Below are 20254 nucleotides of genomic sequence, written 5' to 3'. Positions count from 1 at the left end.
TAGGTGCAGAGCAAATGTTTTGAGAACGATGAGGGCAATGAATGTACAAATGTGCTTTACACAATTGATGTATGTATGGATTGTGATAAGAGTTGTATGAGTTCTAAATAAAAGGATATATAAAAATATAATCAGCATTCTCATAAAAAATTGTACTTGGATATGACATTACTGATATTGTATAATTTGGGGCATTCTGTTGGGTCATCTTTCTTTGGAATGGGTGCAAATATGGATCTCTTCCGGTCAGTTGGCCAAGTAGCTGTCTTCCATATTTCCTGGCATAGATGAGTGAATGCTATCAGTGCTTCATGAACTTGTTGAAACACTTCAAGTTGTATTCCATGCATTCTAGAGCCTTATTTTTGGTCGATGCTTTCAGTGCAGCCTGAACTTGCTTCAGTACCTTTGACTGTTGTTTGCATGCTACCTCCTGAAAGGGTGGAATATCAACTAGTTCTTTATAGCGGAGTGACTCTGTGAATTCTTTCTATATTCTTTTTATACTTCCAGCATTATTCAATATTTTACCCATATAATCTTTCAATATTGCAACTCGAGTTATAGATAATTTCAGTTTAAGATATGCTGAGCATCATCTTCCTTTTCTCTAAGACTAGATCTTGGTACATTACATCATATTTCACTTTGTCTTCTTGAGTTGCCCTTTGAATTCTGTTTAGCTTTTTCACTTCATCATGTCTTCTAAGTGCCTTATGATTAAGAGGAAGTTTCTGAGCCTCTTCTGACAGCCACAGAGATGTTTTTTCTCTGTGTAATGGCACTTTGCTTTCTTTATGTATGCTGCTATGTTCTTCCACAGTTCATCAGATGTTCTGTCATAACTGTTCAATGCATCAAATCTCTGTTCTTGAGATGTTCTTGAAATCCAGGTGGGGCAGACTCAAGGTCATATTTTAGTTATCAAGGACTTGTTTTCATTTTCTTGTTTCAACCTGACTTACATATTAGGAACTTCCAATTTTCCTAGATTCAAATTCCAATTATCAATTGATGTTTGCTGAGGTTTCTTCTTATTTGATTATGCCATAACAGCAAAGAAAGTCCCAAAGGCTTTACTTCCACAGGCTACTCCACCCATGTCATTGTGGTCAACTCTACTTTAAGAAGGCAGCGCTTCCTCAGTCATATTGTAAATGCCTTCCAATCTGAGTGGATCATCTTCTGGAACTATCTCCAAAAATGTTCTGCTTTTTTCCCCCATAAAGTTTCCAGTATCTGATAATGTTTCTATTCTGTACATAAGGTTTTCAGTGGCTAGTTCCTCAGCAGAGGACCACCTAATGCTTCCTCATAGTTCTTAATCTGGAAGTTCTGCTGAAACATGTTCACCTTGGGTGACCGTGCTGGCATTTCAAATACTGGTGGCGTACCTTACAGCAGCACAGCAACACACAAGCCACTACCATATGACCAATGACAAGTGGTAGACAATTACGGAAATACTGAGTTTCCTAGACAACCAGGGTGGGCCTGACTCAATTTCTGAAAGTGGAAATGATTCAGTTCTCAAAGCTAAAGCTTCCAGCAGTAGAAGCGGTTCTCCTTTTAAGAGCATTCCCAGCTGGCGGTCTCTGGTTGCTCCCTCTCCCTGGTGGCCTTCACTTACCCGCCTGTGGACAATGGCTTCAGCCTGAGCAGCAGGTTCCAGCCTCCCTGTGATCTCTAGTTTGACCTCCAGCCCACTGGGTTCAGACGTATTTAGCCGGCACCCGTAACCATGTAAGCGAATTCCTTGTAAAGATGCTTACAGTGTGCTGGTTGCTATTGGTTCTGCTTTTCTAGCTGGACCCTGACTGACACACAGGAGACTGGACAGGGAGGTCTGCATGTTCATCTCCTCCAAGATGAGAGCAAATATCAAAAGATATACTTTTCTTCTGGCTTAAGAAGCAAAGTGATTTATAAACTTCAATTTGTTTCTCTTAAAAAACCACTGTCATGGAGTCCATTCCAAATCATAACACCTCTACCCAGCAGAGCAGAACTGATTCCCATCTTCTCCCTGTGGAACGGCTAGTGGTTTCTAACTTACTTTTTAGTTGATAGCTGAGCACTTTAGTACTGAGGTACCAGGGTAAACACAGTACACACACACACACACACACACACACACACACACAATCAGAAGAGGCAAAAACAAAATAATTTTAGAAACTGAAAAGCAGACGGGAAGTAGTAAATTACTCACATACTCCAAATCCTGTCTGTAAAGTAAATGAATGCAAAGGCAAAACCCGAGGCCCACAGAGTGCAACTAGTCCAAGGTCTGTGGCTAGGGCTAAAAGGGAGATCTGCCTCTTGGCATTAAGAACCATCTACGTCTGGTAGGGCAGACATTGACTCAGAGAGAGATCATTTGGCTGGAGTATCAAAGAACACCCCCCATCCCCCGCTATGATTACAAGCCTCTCCAAGGTCCTAGTGTCCCTTGGTACTCAAAGAGCCCCAGGGGCTGCCTTCAACACCAAGATGCATCCAAAAGTACATGGTCTGTAATTTCAGTGACTTTAAAGGTCTCTTTTAAAAGTCAGTCTGCTTCCTTGTAGTTATCATTGAAAACCTAGATATTCACTACAGGAAGTACAGAAAAGTCCCAAGCAAATGATTAAATTATTGGTAATGCTGTAAGTTTAGCATGGTTTTATTTTTTATCACAAATGAGTTCTTTCAAAGAAATGGTTCTTAAAACAATCAGACACTTCCCTCCCCTCATTTGCCAGGAGGTTAACTTAAAATCGAGGGAACACCCCCTTAGTCCCCCTCTGAGGATGGCACAGGCCAGGCTGTGTGCACAGCTAGGCAAAGGGTCAAGGATTAGCTCTGGGTCACATGCCCCAGGGTCAATGGCCAGAGCTGCCCCAACTCTGCAAATGAACAGAGGGCATCCCCAGAGGGGTGCCAACACCAATTTGCCCCACAGCTTCATCACCAGAGCACCACGAGTTGTCTGGTACATCCTACCCGTGTGTCCCTCCAAGTCTCCAAGCATTGAAAGCCTCCAGCCTGGACCTCCTTGGGACGGCAGGTGAAGCCTCCCACTCTTTCCAGCTTTCCAAGTCCTTAGAACATTCAGGGGCAAGCTGCCTGCTGTGGAACGCCTGATTTTGATAGCTGTTCCCAGACCCAAGGCTAGCCTTGACCTTCCCCTCGTGAAGTGAAAACACCCAGAGCATTGAGATTACTCTGCTGCCCTTGGGCAGCGCAGCCACCGCTGCAGGCAGACTGGATGGCCTGTGAGTGCCGGAGGGCAGGGGCTGAGTTCTTAAGGGCAGAGAGGGACACAGAACAGGGAAAGTGGAGAACATATGCAACACAGACACCTTCATTCACAATAAGTTACAGAAATTGACCTTTATTTGTTGCCGACTAAAGTCTGTTGAACGTTTGATACAAATGAACATTTTAGTACAGAAATCCCCGTCTGTCAGCACAGTGCCTGTCTGTCTGCCGGTACCATCACAGTCTCGCGCTATCTGCAATCTAGGAATAGGTCAGGACATAGTCTGCCATGTTTCTTAGTCGCTGGAGCTAGACAAATCAGGCCTGTAAAACAAAGGGTAGCATCGAAGACTGCAAAAGTGGGCAAGAAAACATAGCCCTTAAAAAAAAACAACACGTCAGGCATGGCTACGCTACAATCTACTGCCTAGAACTGCAAAGGAAACAGTGAAATCAGACTTTTCCTGCTAGGGAAATGAAATGTTAGGAACAGCATTAAAACACAGAGCCGGCCACAGTAACGCCGGGCCTAGAACAGTACCTCAGTACAGGGCAGGTGGAGGGGTCACCGGGACTCTTCAGTAGCGGCCCCCGCATCTGAAGACCCCAAACGAAGACCTCATCCTCACAGAGTGTGGCATGCGACAAGAGCGGCAACACAGACCCCTGAAGCCCTGCTTTTGTTTTCAGCTTACTTACTTTTGACAGAGACAACACAAACCAGGCCGCCGCCCGGAAGGCTCTCAACTCAGTCGGAAACACGAACGGTGTCTTAAAAAGCAGGGACGTTCTGGACACTCTTCTCAAGTGTAAAGATAATTAACGACCCCGCAAAATGGCACTGACAAAGGCTGCCACGATTTACAGAACCTATCAAGACCCCGTGGCATATGCTGCCTGGAGCCGAACTCTGTTGCCCTTGGGGGACAGGATGCGGCGCTTACATAAGTGCATATGGAGAGAAAATGAGATGACACGGGAGACAGGAGGGCGAGCGTGACATACGGGTCTGTATGGCGGACAAAGCCGTCTTCCCTCCCGCACAGGGGAAGAACGTGGCTGTGTCCCCATCAAGGCACGGCCCCAGGATCTGCAACCATGACGTCATCCTTCCCGGAGGGTGCTGCCCAATCACAGCTGTGGTCCTTCAGAGCAAAGCAGCCCCACAAGGAGGTTTCAGAGCTGCTGAACTGCAAGGAACAAAAGCAATGCCAAGTGACAGGCAGGGTGAGCAGAGGAGGCAGGGGCTGGGCATGGACAACCGGAAGTTGTTCAAGTAAACATAAACAACCAAATACTTTTTAAAAAAAGGCATGTAAACTTGTGATTAGAAAGGTTCTCTTTGCAGCATCTCTGGTTGGCTGGCTAAAGAAAGGCTGGCTGGTGTGCAAGCCCTCGATGGAAAGTCCTCTGTGTTTTTGTTTGGTTGGATCTGAGGGCACAGATGTGAGAGGAACGCAGTTTGCTGGCCCAGGCCTGGGGCCTCCTCGGCCAGAGGGGAACTTCTGAGTCCGTACTTGCTGGGTCTTTCCTCTCTCTGTGTATGTACAGACATGTCTTTATTTTTGGTCAGTGAACCAAATGGGGCCATGGCCTCATGAGGGTGGGATCACGCCAGTCCTCCGCAGCCTGGAGCTCCTCTATAATGGGCCGGCCGGGATCCAGAGGACTTTGTTCTGTTCTTGAGTGACCTTGGCCAGGATCTGAGTGCAGATGTTTGGCAGGGCTCCTCCCTGGACGACCCCTGGGAAAGAACCCCAAACACACAAGTCACTTAGTACAGAGCAAGATCCAGATTTTGATACATCGGGCCCTCCTGATCCCTTGCCCTCCCGTACTCCTCCATTGGCAGAATTGGAGGAAGAAAGCACGAAGTACCCACTTCTACTTCTTCTCCGCCCCTTTAGCCAACGACCAAGAATGCTGAAAATACGGCTCCCATGAGGATCAGGGCCAAATTTATCCTCATCACCATAACGTGAGGACCACAACTGGACTCGTGTCTACCGCATACCTACATCCTCCTGACACCTGTCCTTGTCTCGCATAAGGGAATTCTAGCCCATTGGAAGTCATTAGCAGGTGGGATAACGTGACTATCCAATCAGCAAAAGGAGTCGACACGAAACAAGGAGTTTAGGAAACTAGAAGGGTGGCTACAGAGACTTAGTAAAGTTACATGTGTTTGGAGCTAATAAAAAGTATCTGGACTTGCATTGCAGGAATCATTGAGTTTTAAAATTTTACTTCTCTAGGAATTGATTTTTTTATGCGTCTGACAAAAGTTCTCATCTGTGAAGGATTAGAAATGAACACACACAGACACATTGCTGATCCTTGACCAGGGATGAATGAGAGGCATATACTTAGATAACAACACTCTCCAATTAAAATCGCTGACCACTTCTCTCTGACAATACGACCTCTTACAAATGACTCCTTTTAGGGAAAACCAATTGCCATTACTTTCCATTTTGATTCACGAGGACCCTATGGGACAGGGTGGAGCTTCCCTGTGGGGTTTCTAAGGCTGCAGTCTTCACAGAAGCAGACTGCTCCATCTCTCCCCCACAGAGAGGTGGTTAGGGTCTAGCAGCCCACCTCGGAATTAGCAGCCACGTGCTTACCCACTACCGGCCTATCAGGACTCCATCGGTTTCTTGGAAGAGGTAGACAACCAGAAAGGAAAACAGCAGTGGAGAAATGAGAGCCAGAGTTGTTTTACTCCAAAGGTCAGGGATGGTGAGTCTGGATCTTCTTCACAACACCCCTTGGGGATGCCAGCCTTCCCTGAGAACAGTGTGACCACAGACACTCATGCTTCCAACTCTCAGGGTTCCCGACTTCCGTTTGGGCACTGATGCTCTGCGACACAGGGATTGGGCTGTGAGGCAGGCAAGAGCCCAAGTGTAAAATCCTGGGTCATGGCTGGATGCTAAAACCAGTTACCTTCACAATTCTCCAGGTCTTGTTGTGACCAGTGAAGGAGAACATCTCGTGTGCAGTGCAAAGTGCCAATACACACTATTGTTTCAAACAAACGAACGAAATAGACTTTCAGACCAAAAGAACAAATTTGGAGGTTACTAAGGAGGGGAACGCAAAGGAGGGAAGAGAAAGTCATGGGCCGAGGGTTGGCAAGTGCTAACCGGAGTGAAGGCGAAGAGACTAATCCACAAAGGGGAGGAGAGAAATCCAAGCAGGAGAGGAGCGGGATGGGTGGGCGTGCAGGATAAGCTAATGAGGGATTTCAGAGGTAGCTTAAATTATTGAAAACAATTGATAATCTGAACTATAAAGCGCCCCCCCAACTAACAACAAAAATATTAAGTCAACCGTAAAAAAAAAAAAACATTTGTGAAGTACCCTGTTCAAACCAGCAATCACTGTTTCAAAGACAGACTTCTGCGCAAAGCCTCTGCATCCTGCTTGTTGCTTCTCCCATCGCCCACTGCTCACCTACCTGTGAAGTACCTGCTGTACTCCTGTTCAATCTTCTGAGCCGTTTCAAACTGCTCTTTGGAATGCCTCTGGGTCACCTTGTCCCGAAGGTAGATGGGATCCCTCTGCTCCCTGTGGGGATAATCAGGAACCAGGTTGAACATCTCGTCTCTTCCTCGCCTACACCCTCCTTATCCTGCCCTTTGTCACCATACAGATGAGGCTATTCGGTGTGGGTGTGGTAACAGGCGGCAGCGGGGAGGTGCGGTGGGGAGCTTCAGTGTGCACCCCTCGAAAAGCACAGCAGCTCTGGGCTCCAACAAGAGAGCTGAGCAGGAGGGGGTCGATGGGTGGCAGTGCCCACCCGCGTAGAACAGACACACCCGTTGGCCTCGCTGCAGGGTAGGAAGTTAACACAGGAAGGTGAGATGAAAGAGAACCTCGCGGGTAATGAGGGAAAGCACAGTGCTGTTTTACTCAGCGATTGCCACCACACCTGCCTCAAAGTCTCAAGTCAGCTGGCTCTTGGCTACGCTGCACTGAGCCCCGGCCTCCTGGTTCTTGGTGTCCTTCTATGGCCCAAACTAAGAGGCGCGAGAAGGGGAGCCGGGGGGTGTCTGTGCAGACTAGCTCGATCTGTAGCAGCTTAGCAGCATCCAGACAGTCAGGGGCTGAGGAGGGGAGGTCTTGTCCCACAGATGCTGCTTATTTCCAGTCTAATAGGTATGTGCTTCATTCTTCTACCCCAACACCCACTACGCTACTGCTTGGGGCCATCGGAACCATCAGTCCCTCTTCCAAGGCCCCAGAAGAGTCCTGGAAGTCGGCCACCTACTTGATCTGCTTTGCGCTCTTGTAGTGGATGAAGATGACGATGGGGTAGATGTGCATGCTATGGAGCCTCTCGATGGCATGGGGTGCGATGTCCAGGAGGCAGTGCCGGTTCTGAGGGAGATGACAGGGCAGTGAGCACGGGAGGACGGGGAGCAAGTGGTGAGCGTGTGGGCTAGGGTTTTTACGAGAACACCGTAACCTAGCCTCTATCCAAGGAAAGACGTCCCATCCCGACATCAAAGGGTCCCGTCCCTCATCATATATAGCGTGTCCCTGCTCCATACGTGAACACATAAGGTTCTAACCATGAACAAGGCAGCAAAACGAAACTTTCCTGAAGGCTGTACACGATAAGCTATGGGGAAACTGTACCCAGGGAAACATCTTCCTGTTGGCTTTGAGCTGTAAAGGAGTCCAGACTGAGAGCCAAGACTGAGCAGGGTACTCTTGCCTGTCCTGCCCTCGCCCAGCTATCAGGACCTGCCTTGTATTCATTACACTGCACAGCTTGTCAAGAGGACGTGGGAGGGAGCTGCAGTCACTGAAAGGAGCATGTCTTTGCAAAGCTGAGACTAGAATATGATTTGGGTCCCTTGAGCCTCCAGGCATAAAGGGAGCAAGTGAATGCCCATAGGGACCCTCTGTCTGATGGACACCCAAAGAGGGTCCACTGAGGGGCCCAATCAACGGCAAGCTTTCGGCCTTCCTGGGCCACTACTGACCGGAGGCCTGCCGACTCAACCGGCAACATGTGCCGAAGGCTGTAAGAAGCTACCCGGGTGAGGCAGCCCAGAGGGAGCCACAGCTCAGCAAAAGGAGTGAGCCCTAAGGAGGATAAGGCCCAGTGGACACACTGCAGCCCACCCTCGGCTTCCTGTTGCAGAGTCAGCTCTGTTCCAGAGAGAGACACAGCAACCGTTTCTCACTCTTCTAGGGGGATGGACCCCCCAGGAGGACGGAGCCTATGTCCCTCTCTGCAGAATAAAGCGACAAACTGTGGACGCAGTCCATGGGCTCAACAGACATACTTGGGCCTCTGGTGTCGAAGTCCTGGGGACAGGCTGCGTTCCGAGCCCTGCGAGGAGGTCAGTGGCAAGTGCACAGTGTTTCTTGCTGCCCAACGAGTCCACCGACGAGCTACGGAAGCAGCAGCCCAGAGGAGCAAGGCTTCCGCTCACACAGCAAATGAGGCAACGGGGGGGCGAGGGGAGGGCAGTGGCCCTCAGGTGGAAAGTAGCTCAGTGAGGACTGAGAAATGCAGGGGAGAACAGGGGCATAAGGGCCAGACAGACACCGAGGCAACTCGGCCTAAGGCTTTAAGCAAACCAATGTCTGCAGCCCTGGCCACAGCACTGCTACCTTGTCTGTGATCTCCTTTATGGAAGCCACCGTGGTCACGTCGAAGTGGCCGCTCCGCCGCTTATAGTCAACGAAGAGGCAGTCTTTGACGCCTCGTTCAATGGCTTGCTGGGAGGCCTTCATCACCTCTGCAAGGCAAAAACTCACAAGTCAGTGCCAAGCCAGCACAGCGCAGCCTGGCCCTCCTGAAGGTGAAGAAGGATGTAGCCAGCAGCCTTTGGGAATGCAGGCTACCAATTCTCCTCAGGAGCAGGGGCCTAGGGCCACACCTTGTCCCATTGAGGGGCTTTGGTGGCATGTAAGGTTAAGCGCACACCTCAAGGTGGGCAATTCAAACCCATCAGCAGCTCGGAGGGAGGAAAGCCAAGCATTCTGCACCCACCAGGATTTACAGTCTCAGAAACCCCGGGGAGCAGCATTTCTACAGGGAAACACGGTGTGGCCTGCCCTGGGGCCGGGCCAGTGCACACAGGCGACACTGAGAGACAGTCAGACAGGCAGCGGGGAGCTCCTCACCAAGAGGGCATCTGCAGAACTTGCCGGGTGCTTCGTTCATCAGCATCTCCTTTACCGCATCCAGCAAGGGCCCCAGGATCAGCACCGGCCGCAGAGCGGTGCAGCCCACTTTCTGCACCCGCTGGTACGCCAGGCTGATGGGCTCTGCAGAGGGAGGGCACAATGTCACCGGGGTTTTGCCAGATGCAGCGAGCAGGACAACGGCTGGGCAGCCACCGTTCCCTAACCTGCTCACCCACGCCCACCTCTGTGGAACCCCACCGCCTCCATGCTACAAACTAAGCCAGACAGGCTGACCGACTCGTCTCATTTGTTTGGGACTTTTGTTAGTTTCAGCCCAAAGGTCCCATGTCCCAGGCAAATCGGGCCAGCGGGTCACCCTGGCCTCTCGGGCCTAGCACCAACTCCCAATCATACTGAAGTTCAATGTGGCCTCCCTTCCTGATTGACGCTTGGTCTGAGCAGCCTCAGCTCATTGTGCAGCACCGCCTTCTGCTCGAATCCTCCTTTAGGTGTCTCAGTACACTTGCTTTGTAACTTCAAACCAATGATTGGAGGGGACCACGCACATCAGGTGCACGCAACACGGTGAGTGGGGATGGGTGGGGATAAGAACGAGCCATCGCAGAAGTAGGAGAGAGTCCAGAGCCATCAAGAAAGAACAGCTACCAGCAGAGGGCGTGAGAGATTCTTGTTTGACGTGGTAGAGACGGCAGAGGCTGCAGCGTGGAGACCATGAGACCGCAGTCGCCACCACTGTGACAACGATGTCGTGCGTTGGAACGGCAGGCAGGCTTTCAGGCCCATAGCACAAGGCACAGGCCAAAGGGCAATGCAGCTGAGAGGCTGAGCACCAGAGAGACTTGGCTGAGAAGGGGTGCTGTGGTGGACCAAAGACTGTATCCTGAATATTTTCTAATCCTGGCTTATTAACATCCCTAATAAATCCCACTAAAGATGATTCGATCCAGTAGAAAAATAGTGTCGTGGGAATTGGTGTCAGAAATGGGTAAAAAGGATGGAGGATGGAGGCATGTCTAACCTCTGCCTGTGGCAACCAGCCTAGGGCTGGTGTGGAGGTGGACTCTCCTGCTCTGTGTAGCCACAGGAGGCCACATGTGTCTCCCATACTATTTCCTCACCACGCAACACAGGTGGCCTGTGGGACCTGAGCAGAGGTAGGGATGCTAATCCCTCATGCCCTACCCTTGACAGGAACAGACAGGACTGAGAGAGCGCCGTGAGCTTTTACATGCAGAAGAGCACAAGCCTTAGGAAGAAGCAAAGTCACGGATAGAATAAGAATGAACTCTTAAGGGACTCCCTGAATGGAGTTCCTCCCGAGACCAGCAGGGACTCTTACGTGGGAGAGAAATAAGCTTCCTACCATGCTCTACTCAGTGAAAGCAGCCACGCCAACCTCCCCAATGATACTTTCAGTAAAACCTTGGCTCCCACGAACGACTGTGAGAGTCCTTGCACGCAGATGTTGTGCCTCCAAACAGCACGCCAATACCTTCTCCCTATACCTGGCACAAGCCACTGGCCGGGCATCTCAGGAAGGTGGTAAGTCTAGGCAACAAAGAGATTCAGGGAAAGAGGGAGGGGTGCAGTGGAAACTGGTGTGGGTGTAGCTGCAGCAGGTGAGGGGCACAGTGCAAGAAGAGGGTGAATGTACAGAACTGCTTGTGAGGCAGGTCAATATCAGCAAGGTGTGACCAGCACGAGAGGGGCAAGAAGGTATGAGGCTGTAAGGACAAGGATGACATGGCCCTAGGTGCAGGTCCAATTCTACAAGAGGGATTCAAAGAAAATTCTCATGGGCAGTGGGAAAGAGAACCGGGAAGCGAGTGTATGCAGACAAATTGCCTGTGCTCATGATGAAGAGCCTGGGAGGCAGACTCTGGTGGAGGAAGGCCTTCACGCTTGTGAGCTGGAGATGCAGCCCAGTCCCGTTCTCCTGACCAAAAGTTCTTCCCTACAATATCCCCCCATAAGAATGCCAACCTTAAGATGCTTCTTCCGAGCTCAGGGCTGCTTACTGCACACTTGAAAGGTTATCTGTCTGAAGGTTGTCTGCCATCTAGAGCAAGCAGACTCTATTGTCCGCCCCACCCTAAGTGTGGCCCACTCCCTTCTGATACTGATCACAGATTGTTCCCCTGGGGAAAGGCTCAGGGACACCTAAGGTCAGGCCAGCTCAGGGAAGGCAAAGGTTAAGCAGACATCTTTAATCTACAAATTGAACTGGGCCACCTTGTTAAGTATGTGCCTTCCTGTCCCACAGTACTTCCTAGTACTTCCCTTTCCTGTTACACGTATGCCTCTGGCACATCTCCTTCCTGCTACGTATGTGCTTACTGGGCCTTGCTAGCCCCGGACTACATAAGCATGTTGGGGAATACATTAGCTCGCTCTCTCTGGTTCCAGTCTTCATGGAGAGGTGAGCCCTTGCATGCCTTGCCTGACGTTTCTTTAATTTACACTTCAATTACACAACTGCCCCTTAGGACCCATTTGGTGTGGAGGCTGACTGCTCACAATGGGCAAATTCCATTATCTTTTCTTTCCATTTCCCAGCGCACCTTTGGCCCTGTGTATCCTCACACCTTTGCTGAGGTCCAGAGTCATAGCCGAGCTGCTTTTAAACAATGGTCAGATAAATTTGGGAAAGAATCCCCATGTACTCTCTGGGAAGTTTCCTGGTAAAGGGCTCCCTGTAAGAACAGAGCTGCTAACTGTCACAAATCGGCTTTGACAGCCACACCGACGCACCCATCGTAAGGAGCTAAGGTAGACCTTCCAGTCTTTTCTTGTGGTGATATCTACATACTCACAAGGTGACCAGACGCCCCGATCTTTAACAATTTGTCCCACGTCCCGCGGCATTTTTAAAAAGTCCTGATTTTTGGAAGGAATGCACAACAAGCCAAGGTTTAGGGTTTTCAGCTGCCGTGTGGACATGAGTTTTATCAGTGGTGTCCTGCTTCACCAATGTTAAAATCTGCTCACCTATGATAAACACCAGAAATACGATGAGGGTGTGTTCTCTTCAAACATCACAGAGCAGCACGGCACTCGATTCTACGCAGTATTCCATTCTGCCACGCTGCGCTGGCCTGTGGCTCAGAGTGCTCTCTCTGGAATGTGCATGTGTTGACTCCCTAGTTAAGCCCCTTTGCTCCTGAACACCCACTGCTTGGATACAGAGAACATTACGTCATACTTCCTCTCCATGACTACTAAACATTCCACGTTGCGAGGTATTGATTTAGAAGATTCGCTTTTACGGCTTCTCAGCCTTTTGGCTAAGAATAACCTGCATCGTTAGGAGTCCTCACAGTTACAGGATCATAAAGCTCAAGAGCATTTTACCAATCACAGCTGCAAGCCGATGAGTGACGGCAAGGGAAGTCAAGTGGTCTCAGGAGTTTCAAGTCTCAATCTGCACTGCAACAAATGTCTTACAAAGGATACACAAGCTCCAGAGATAAGTGTGCAAAGGTCCCTAATGGGACAAGGACGCTCATGTACCCTGTGGCATGAGGATATGAAACGCATGTGGGAGAACCAAGGTGAGGGCAAGGGGCGAGACTAACAGAGAACATACGGCAGCTGGAAGAACAAATTAGAGCAAAAATGCAAAACTCTCACTGTGCACCAGTATCATCTGAGGTTTTGAAAAAGAATATGTCGGGATTTTTGCTCCCAGGCATAATAGGAAAATATGCAACATGATCTGAGCACAATTACAACTGGATCCAAAAAGACAAATCCATTTTTGAAGGCAGCAGAGAGATGTTCATAAGCCAAGAATCTGGAGAGAAGGAAATCAGAGCCATAGCTTTCGTCGGGCCCCGCCAAAGCACGACCAGGCTTCGAGAGCCATGGGAGGAACTAGAAGGCTGACAGGGTGCTGGCAGAGCTTCTGGCAATCTCCAAGGCAGGCAAGATGGACACGGGGCTTAGGGACACGAGGCGGTCAAGACGTGAGAAGGCGCAGTGCTAGAGAGAAAGGAGAGGCAAGGAACAAAACCTGACACTCAAGGGTTTCCCCAACGAGTTATTTGCCAAATGTGTAAGCTATGAGAAACAAGACACAAGGAGTTTTAGTCATTAAGATACACAATAGCTCAGGGTGCTGGGGGGAAAAACTGAGCATCAAGTCTCCCCAAGCAGAGGGATCCGAGGAAACAAGCCTGGTTCTCAGTGGGACCACAGCAGGGCGATGCCCTCCATGCACGTGGTCTCCATGGCACAGGAGATGCAGCCCCGCCTCTACTAAGATGATAGACAATGGCACCACCTGAGCTGGGACCTTGACGGTTTCCTCTATGTAAGATCTACATGCCAATGAGAGTTGCCAGGCCTAGCAAACAGCAGGGCCAAGACAACCCTCATACAACACAAAGAAACTCAGGAACACCCAGCTATTAGAGTTACTAACTAAAGTCTTAAGTATGAGGAGTATGAAAAAGAAAAGAGATGAAAAGATGAAAATTTTCACCAGAAAATAAAAGTCAATTAAAAACAAACAACCAAAATGCTCCAGAGCTTTAAAAAAAGTTTTTGATATAGAAACACAAAAGAAGAATGTATTTATAAAAGAAGACGTCAAGATAACCAGGTTATCTGGACTGGCGCATGGAGAGAAGAAAAGAGATGGAAACCACTTAAACCAGAATATGAGAGTTTATCTGGATGGGAGCGGCAGGAGAAACAAGCCGGAAGAGAGAAAAGCAGGATGGCAGTTACAGGGGGACATGGGAGCGAGGGAAAGGAAGTAGATGTTAACAAACACAGGGACAAGGGAACAAGTGACTGCAATGCGATGGCAACGAGGGTGTAGGAGGCCTGGTAGGGCTTCAGCAAGGGCAACGTAACCGAGAGGAATTACTGAAACCCAAATGAAGGCTGAGCATGACAGTGGGACAAGAGGAAAGTCAAAGGAAATAGAGGAAAGAACTAGGAGGCACAGGGCTTTTATAGAGATCTAAATACAAACATGTACATATGTAAATATATTTACATATAATGATGGGGAAATAGATCTATGTACATATATTTTTAGGTTTAGTAATAAGGAAGCAGATGGATTTTGGGTCTCCTACTCAAGTACTCCCTCAAAATAAGAACACTTTGTTCTAACAATCCGACACTGAGATGTTCACCCTCCCAACATGATCACTAAAGACAAAGCGGGTGCATAAGCAAATGTGAAAAAAGCTGATGGTGCCCAATTATCAAAAGATATAGCATCTGGGGTCTTAAAGGCTTGAAGATAAACAAGCATCCATCAAGCTCAGAAGCAACGAGGCCCACATGGAAGAAGCACACCAGCCTGTGTGATCATGAGGTGTCAATGGATCAGGTATCAGGCATCAGAGACCCAAAACAAAAAATCATAATGTGAATGAAGGAGGCCGAAAGCCAATCTGTAGCAATTAGACATCCCCTTACAAAGGGTCCTGGAGAGAAGATGGGCTAGTCAGGGTGCAGTACAGCACCGATGAAACATAGTTTTCCTCTGTCTGGCTCTTTAATGCTTCCTTCCCCCCACTATCATGACCCTAATTCTACCTTACAAATCTGGCTAGACCAGAGCATGTGCATGGGTACAGAAAATAGCTGGAAACACAGGGAATACAGGACAGATAAACTCCTCGAGACCAATATTGAGAGTGGCCATACCAGGAGGGTAAGGGGAAGGTGGCGGGAGAAGGGGGCACCGATCACAATGACCTACCTATAACCTCCTCTCAGGGGGATGGACAACAGACAAGGGGGTAAAGGGATATATTGGATAGTGCAAGACATGAAAAAATAATAATTTATAAATTATCAAGGGTACATGAGGGAGGGAGGTAAGGGGAGGGGGAAAATGAGGAGCTGATACCAAGGGCTCAAGTAGAAAGAAAATGCTTTGAAAATGATTGCAATATATGTACAAAGGTGCTTGAAACAATGGATGGATGTATGGATTGTGATGAGTTGTACAAGTCCCCAATAAAATGATTTTTAAAAATATGAGAGACATGGAAAATTGAGATAATTTGCTTCTCCCCTGTGTTCAGAAGGGGTGTGGGGGTCAGAGCTTTGTTTCACCTGATTGAATTGCCTCCCCCAAAATAGATACTAAATTCTTGGCCCTTGTTCCTGTGGATGCAATCCTACTTGGAGATGAAGTTTTCTTTTGCAATGGTAATGACATATTAGAGTAAGGTGGATCCTAACCCCAATCACGTCTGTACTTTACAAAACAACAGAAAATACACAGTAGAAAGATACAACATGACGACTGAGGCCCACGGGGGGCCCTACTAGCCCATGAGCACTAAGGATGGCTGGCTACTAGACGCTGACACAGAGAAAGAACGTCCCCTAGAACCACACTCTGAATTCAGGACTTGAATCAACTCAATGGTAAATAACCATGACAAGAACCTCCCAACTGTGAAAATACACTTCTCTTCTTTAAAACCACCTGTTTGTGATTTTTTTTTTTTTGAGTAGCACTAAAGTAACTAAGACAGTAAGAAAACAAACAAAAAACTAAACCACAGAAAGAGAGGTAAGGTGAGCACAGAAGACGGTTATGGAAGGAAGAGCCAATTTTCTGACTTGACCCCCAAATATCAAGTTACAGACATAAGAAATGTTAAGGACCACCACCCAACTAATCAAAGCTCCTACCTCCATCCCCTATAAGCATGAACAACAAAAGGTATCCGCACATATCACGGCATGGCTGCTCTGTGGTCTGGAATCACCTCGCAGCAAACAGTTTGGCCTGTGTTCTCGTTTCTTTCTAGCAGGGCCAGAGATGAGGCTAAGAAGCAGAAGTTGACCAGACCCAGAGGGACTACATGGGGCCCCATGTTCACTGCCCCCAACAGCACAATGTAATCTTTCACAGCCATATGGTGAGGCCAATGAGGGCTCTCAATTCTGGGGCTCAGCTGAGTGTCTTGGTTGATAACCATGCACGAGAAAAGGCTGGAGCCCCTCCCAAACTTCGTGTCATCCATCTCTTCATTTGTACCACAAAAGACACAAATTGTAATCAATCTGTAGCCTTACTCTCTGTGGATACTGCAAGTCATTCCAGTATTCATGAACCTGTAAGGGCCACAGAGAGCCAGCAAGGCAGGGCTGGCACCTGTCTATTTGGCAATCTGAAGAGGTGCCTCAACTTGTGGGCTCTTATCTAACGCTGGGTGGCTGGGGTCAGAGAGTCACTGCACAGGCGCCCAGCTTCGAATGGCCAAAGTGGAAGAGTATGTCACTTGAGTGGCTGGTGATGAAGAGAAAGAAAAGCGAAGGTAAGACCTGGATCCAACCCCGCATTTTATCGTATTTCCCACTCCACCCCCCCCCCCACGCAGTTTAGAGATGGGATTCATGCTGATCCTTACCGCACAGTTGGTGTCAAAGGTGGGATTTTCCCTATCACTTAGTGTAACTACTGAAAACTGAAGATAGAAAAATATTTTAAAAGCAGCTTAAGGGGAAGGCCTCATAGTACTTTTAACAGTAAGAATATGAAAAATAACTTTTCAAAACAAACAATATGTGGGTAGGCATAAAAAATGGACCACCAGAGATACAGTGACCGCTCAATCCCCCAAACCTGTGAATACTGTCTTATATAACAAAAGTTGTAAAGATCACATTAAGACAAGATTCTTCATAAGAGGGAACATATCCTGGATTATCTGAGCAAACCCTAAATGACTTCACACAGAACCTTATGAGAGAGAGGCAGAGAGCCATATGTGGGACAGGCACATATGGAAAAGAAGGTGATTTGAAGACGGTTCAGAGAAAAGGATTGAACAGCATGGATAACTGATGTCTCCCACAGCCAAAGCAGCTGGAAGAGGCAAGAACAGATGCTGCCTTGGAACCTCGGGGGCGGCGTAGCTCTCCCGGTCCTTTCATTCCCGGGCGACTTGGGCTTCTGGACTTCTGGCCTCCAGAAGTGTTAGTGAGTTCATTTCACTTGTTTACCCCTTCCAGTGTGTGCCAGTTGTTGCAGCAGCCCTTGGAAAGTAGTGGCAGTGAAGTGAAATTACTCGATATGACTCTTCTATCCACTGTCCTTGACGCCCACCGAACGATGAGATCTGATCATGCAAACAAGGGGTACAAGGCTCTAACGCGGGGCAATTAGACAGCTTTGCCATCTGCACCATCTCAGAAGGAAGAGTGAGAGTCCTACCACCAGCCAGAAGGAAGAGGCACCAGGGAAGCAAGGCTAAGAGCATGACCTCATAGGGAAGAGCCGATGCTGCGACCCTTTCACAGTTCCTCATGGTGTGGTGACCCCCCCAACCATAACATCATTGTCGTTGCTACTTCATCACTGTCATTTTGCCACTGTTATGAATTGGGAGATCCCTGTGAAAGGGTCCTGCAACCCCCTAAGGGGTCGTGACCCACAGTTGAGAACCTCTGAGCTAGACTATGAGGTGGAGCAGTGGGCTTCCTAACCCACAGGAGGAAAGCTGAGTCAGGAGGCTGGCTGGAAGTGTGCTGCCCGCTGGGCATCTATCGGTGGCCGAGGCGCCGACAAACCCAGACAGTCATGCTTGGACTGTATCCTTCCTGTCTCTGATCCTGACTTGTATATGACCTGTCAAAGTCCCTCATTATGAGTGCTGTCTGTGAGGTCTAATGTGGTCACTGTAATGGACAACAGAACCCAGCAGAGAAGTACAGTGCTGGGGAACAGAGGGTTGGGATCATAGTAAGATAAAGAACAACAGCGGGCGGAGGCATGTCTGACTGCTGCGCACGCGTCATCCGTGGACTGACGGGGTTGGGTGTCCCTTTCCTTCTGTGTAGCTGCAGAAAGTCCAATGGCCCTCATGCCATTTCTTCACTAAAGCAAAATGAAAGCCAAGGGCAGTTAATGACATCTTCAAGGTGCTTAAGCAATCTCCCTATCACTCCAAAATTCTATATTCAGGGAAACTCTCCGCAAAAACAATGGTGCAATGGGCATTCCACACTGAGTGAATTCATTAGCAATAAGCCTACTTGACAAGAAACACTGAATGGTTAGGCAGGACGTAAAATCAGAAGGAAACCCAGCATTTCAAGAAGGGAGGAAGAGTAATAAAAAACACATGAATAATGTCAAACTGACAATGCTGCTGTGAGTGTAAAATACAAGGAGGCTTCAAAAAGCTTGTGGAAAAGTGGAATTAAAGGTAATGAGACTATTCCACAAACTCTTGGAATCCCCTTTACACATATAAAAATAAAATTGTGAAAACGAGAACTTGGGAGGGAGCGGAAATGGAGTTAGAATGTTCCAGTGCTCCAAAATTATTAGGAGAATGATCAAATAATTTATATTAATAGTGAAGTCAAAGATACATGTTGTGATGTCTGCTATAACATCTAAAAGAATAAAATAAGAGTAAAATGAGGAGCTGATGCCAGGGGCTTACGTGGAGAGCAAATGTTTTGAGAATGATGAGGGCAATGAATGTACAAATGTGCTTTACACAATTGATGTATGTATGGATTGTGAGAAGAGTTGTATGAGCCCCTAATAAAACTATTTAAAAAAAAAAAAAGAATAAAATAAAAACTAGTAGCTGAGGGAGGGAGGGAGGGAGTGGGATAATAAAAAATGTTTGATTGATCAAAATAAAGCAATAAAGGAAAGAAAAGGAAGCATAAAGCAGTAGAACAAACAGGAAGACTTTAAATGTAAATAGAAATCAATCAGTAATTATGGTTTATATAATGGATTAAGTTAATTCAAATTAAAGACTGCTTAGGGTGTATTCAGATTACACAAACTCCTGCTATCTGCCCTTCTGTATTGTGTGCATTTTCATATAAAAATATTATATCTCAATAATTTTTTTAAATTATAGTGAACTTAAAGCAAAACCGCCAATTACCATTAACAGGAAATATTAAACATAATGATACAGAAATGTTAAAAGTGAAAAGGAAAAAGATGAACCATGCAAACACCCATAAAAAGAAGTCTGATCGGATGCAATGACAAATAAACAAGATGAAAGAGTCAATTTATGAGGACGATAAAACAATTCAAAAAGTTATATACAGTTAATGATAACCTTAAACTATTCAGTTAAAACTGTGAAAGCTGGAACTTGCATAAGGCAGGACCTGTGAGAGGAGGAAAACACAAGTATTTTTCGTTATGAGGAGTGACAGAGAAGTGGCCAGACTATCCCGCCACAGGTGGCAAACTTGGGAAACCTGGAAAACAAAGTGGCCCCATCAAGTTCCAGCTCTCATGGGTTACACGGTCCAATACGACACTTAAGAGCTAAGCTCAGTCTCTCAAATACTAGGACATGCACCTCTGACACAGGCGAGGCTATGTATGGAAGGCAAAGAAGGGAGATGTGGCAGGGAAGATCAAAGGAACGGGTGAAGGGGAAACAAAAGAAAAGAGGCCTAAACCTAACTGAGGGGTTGGGAAACTGTGAAGGGCAAGATAGCAAATATTGTTAAAAAAAAACAGATAGCAAATATTTTAACTTTGAAAGCAAAATGGAGAGACTGTGATTGCCAGCCACCACTCATCTGTCAGTTGCTTGTACTGTGTGCCTTGCGTCTTGCTGATACTGAATTTTATGTCACTGGAATTTCAAATACCAGCATGGTCATCTATGGGGGACAGGTTTCAGCAGTTTCCAGACTGAGAACAGCCTACCAAGGGAGAGTAGGTAGTCTTCTTCTGAGAGACTGGCCACGGAAAACCTTAAGAATAGCACCGGAGCATTGTCTAATGATGTAGCGCACTGGGAAGGTCTGTAACACAAGACCTCTCTGAAGCGTTAAAGAGCAACGCTGGTGCCGCCCACTT

At 47.6% G+C, this 20254-nt stretch overlaps 1 protein-coding gene across 3 annotated transcripts in view; it reads right to left on the bottom strand.

Annotated features, from left to right (window-relative positions):
• Positions 1–3341: 3341 nt before the first annotated feature.
• The window catches only part of DLG5 (discs large MAGUK scaffold protein 5), a 183263-nt gene continuing 166350 nt past the window's right edge, over positions 3342–20254 (bottom strand). For 2 of the 3 annotated variants that reach the window (XM_075535107.1, XM_075535108.1), the window contains exons 28-32: positions 9394–9537; positions 8878–9005; positions 7520–7629; positions 6707–6816; positions 3342–4987 (exon numbers count right to left, since the gene is read on the bottom strand). In XM_075535107.1, coding sequence (XP_075391222.1) covers positions 4884–4987; positions 6707–6816; positions 7520–7629; positions 8878–9005; positions 9394–9537 — 596 coding nt within the window. In that variant the 3' untranslated portion in view covers positions 3342–4883. The remainder of the gene's footprint in view (positions 4988–6706; positions 6817–7519; positions 7630–8877; positions 9006–9393; positions 9538–20254) is intronic. The other variant, XM_075535106.1, reaches the window with a different exon arrangement.

Source organism: Tenrec ecaudatus, chromosome 16 (genome assembly GCF_050624435.1).
Source record: "Tenrec ecaudatus isolate mTenEca1 chromosome 16, mTenEca1.hap1, whole genome shotgun sequence".
Taxonomy (NCBI): domain Eukaryota; kingdom Metazoa; phylum Chordata; class Mammalia; order Afrosoricida; family Tenrecidae; genus Tenrec; species Tenrec ecaudatus.
The sequence above is the reverse complement of the archived record's forward strand: the minus strand, read 5'-3'. Positions and strand labels throughout refer to the sequence as shown.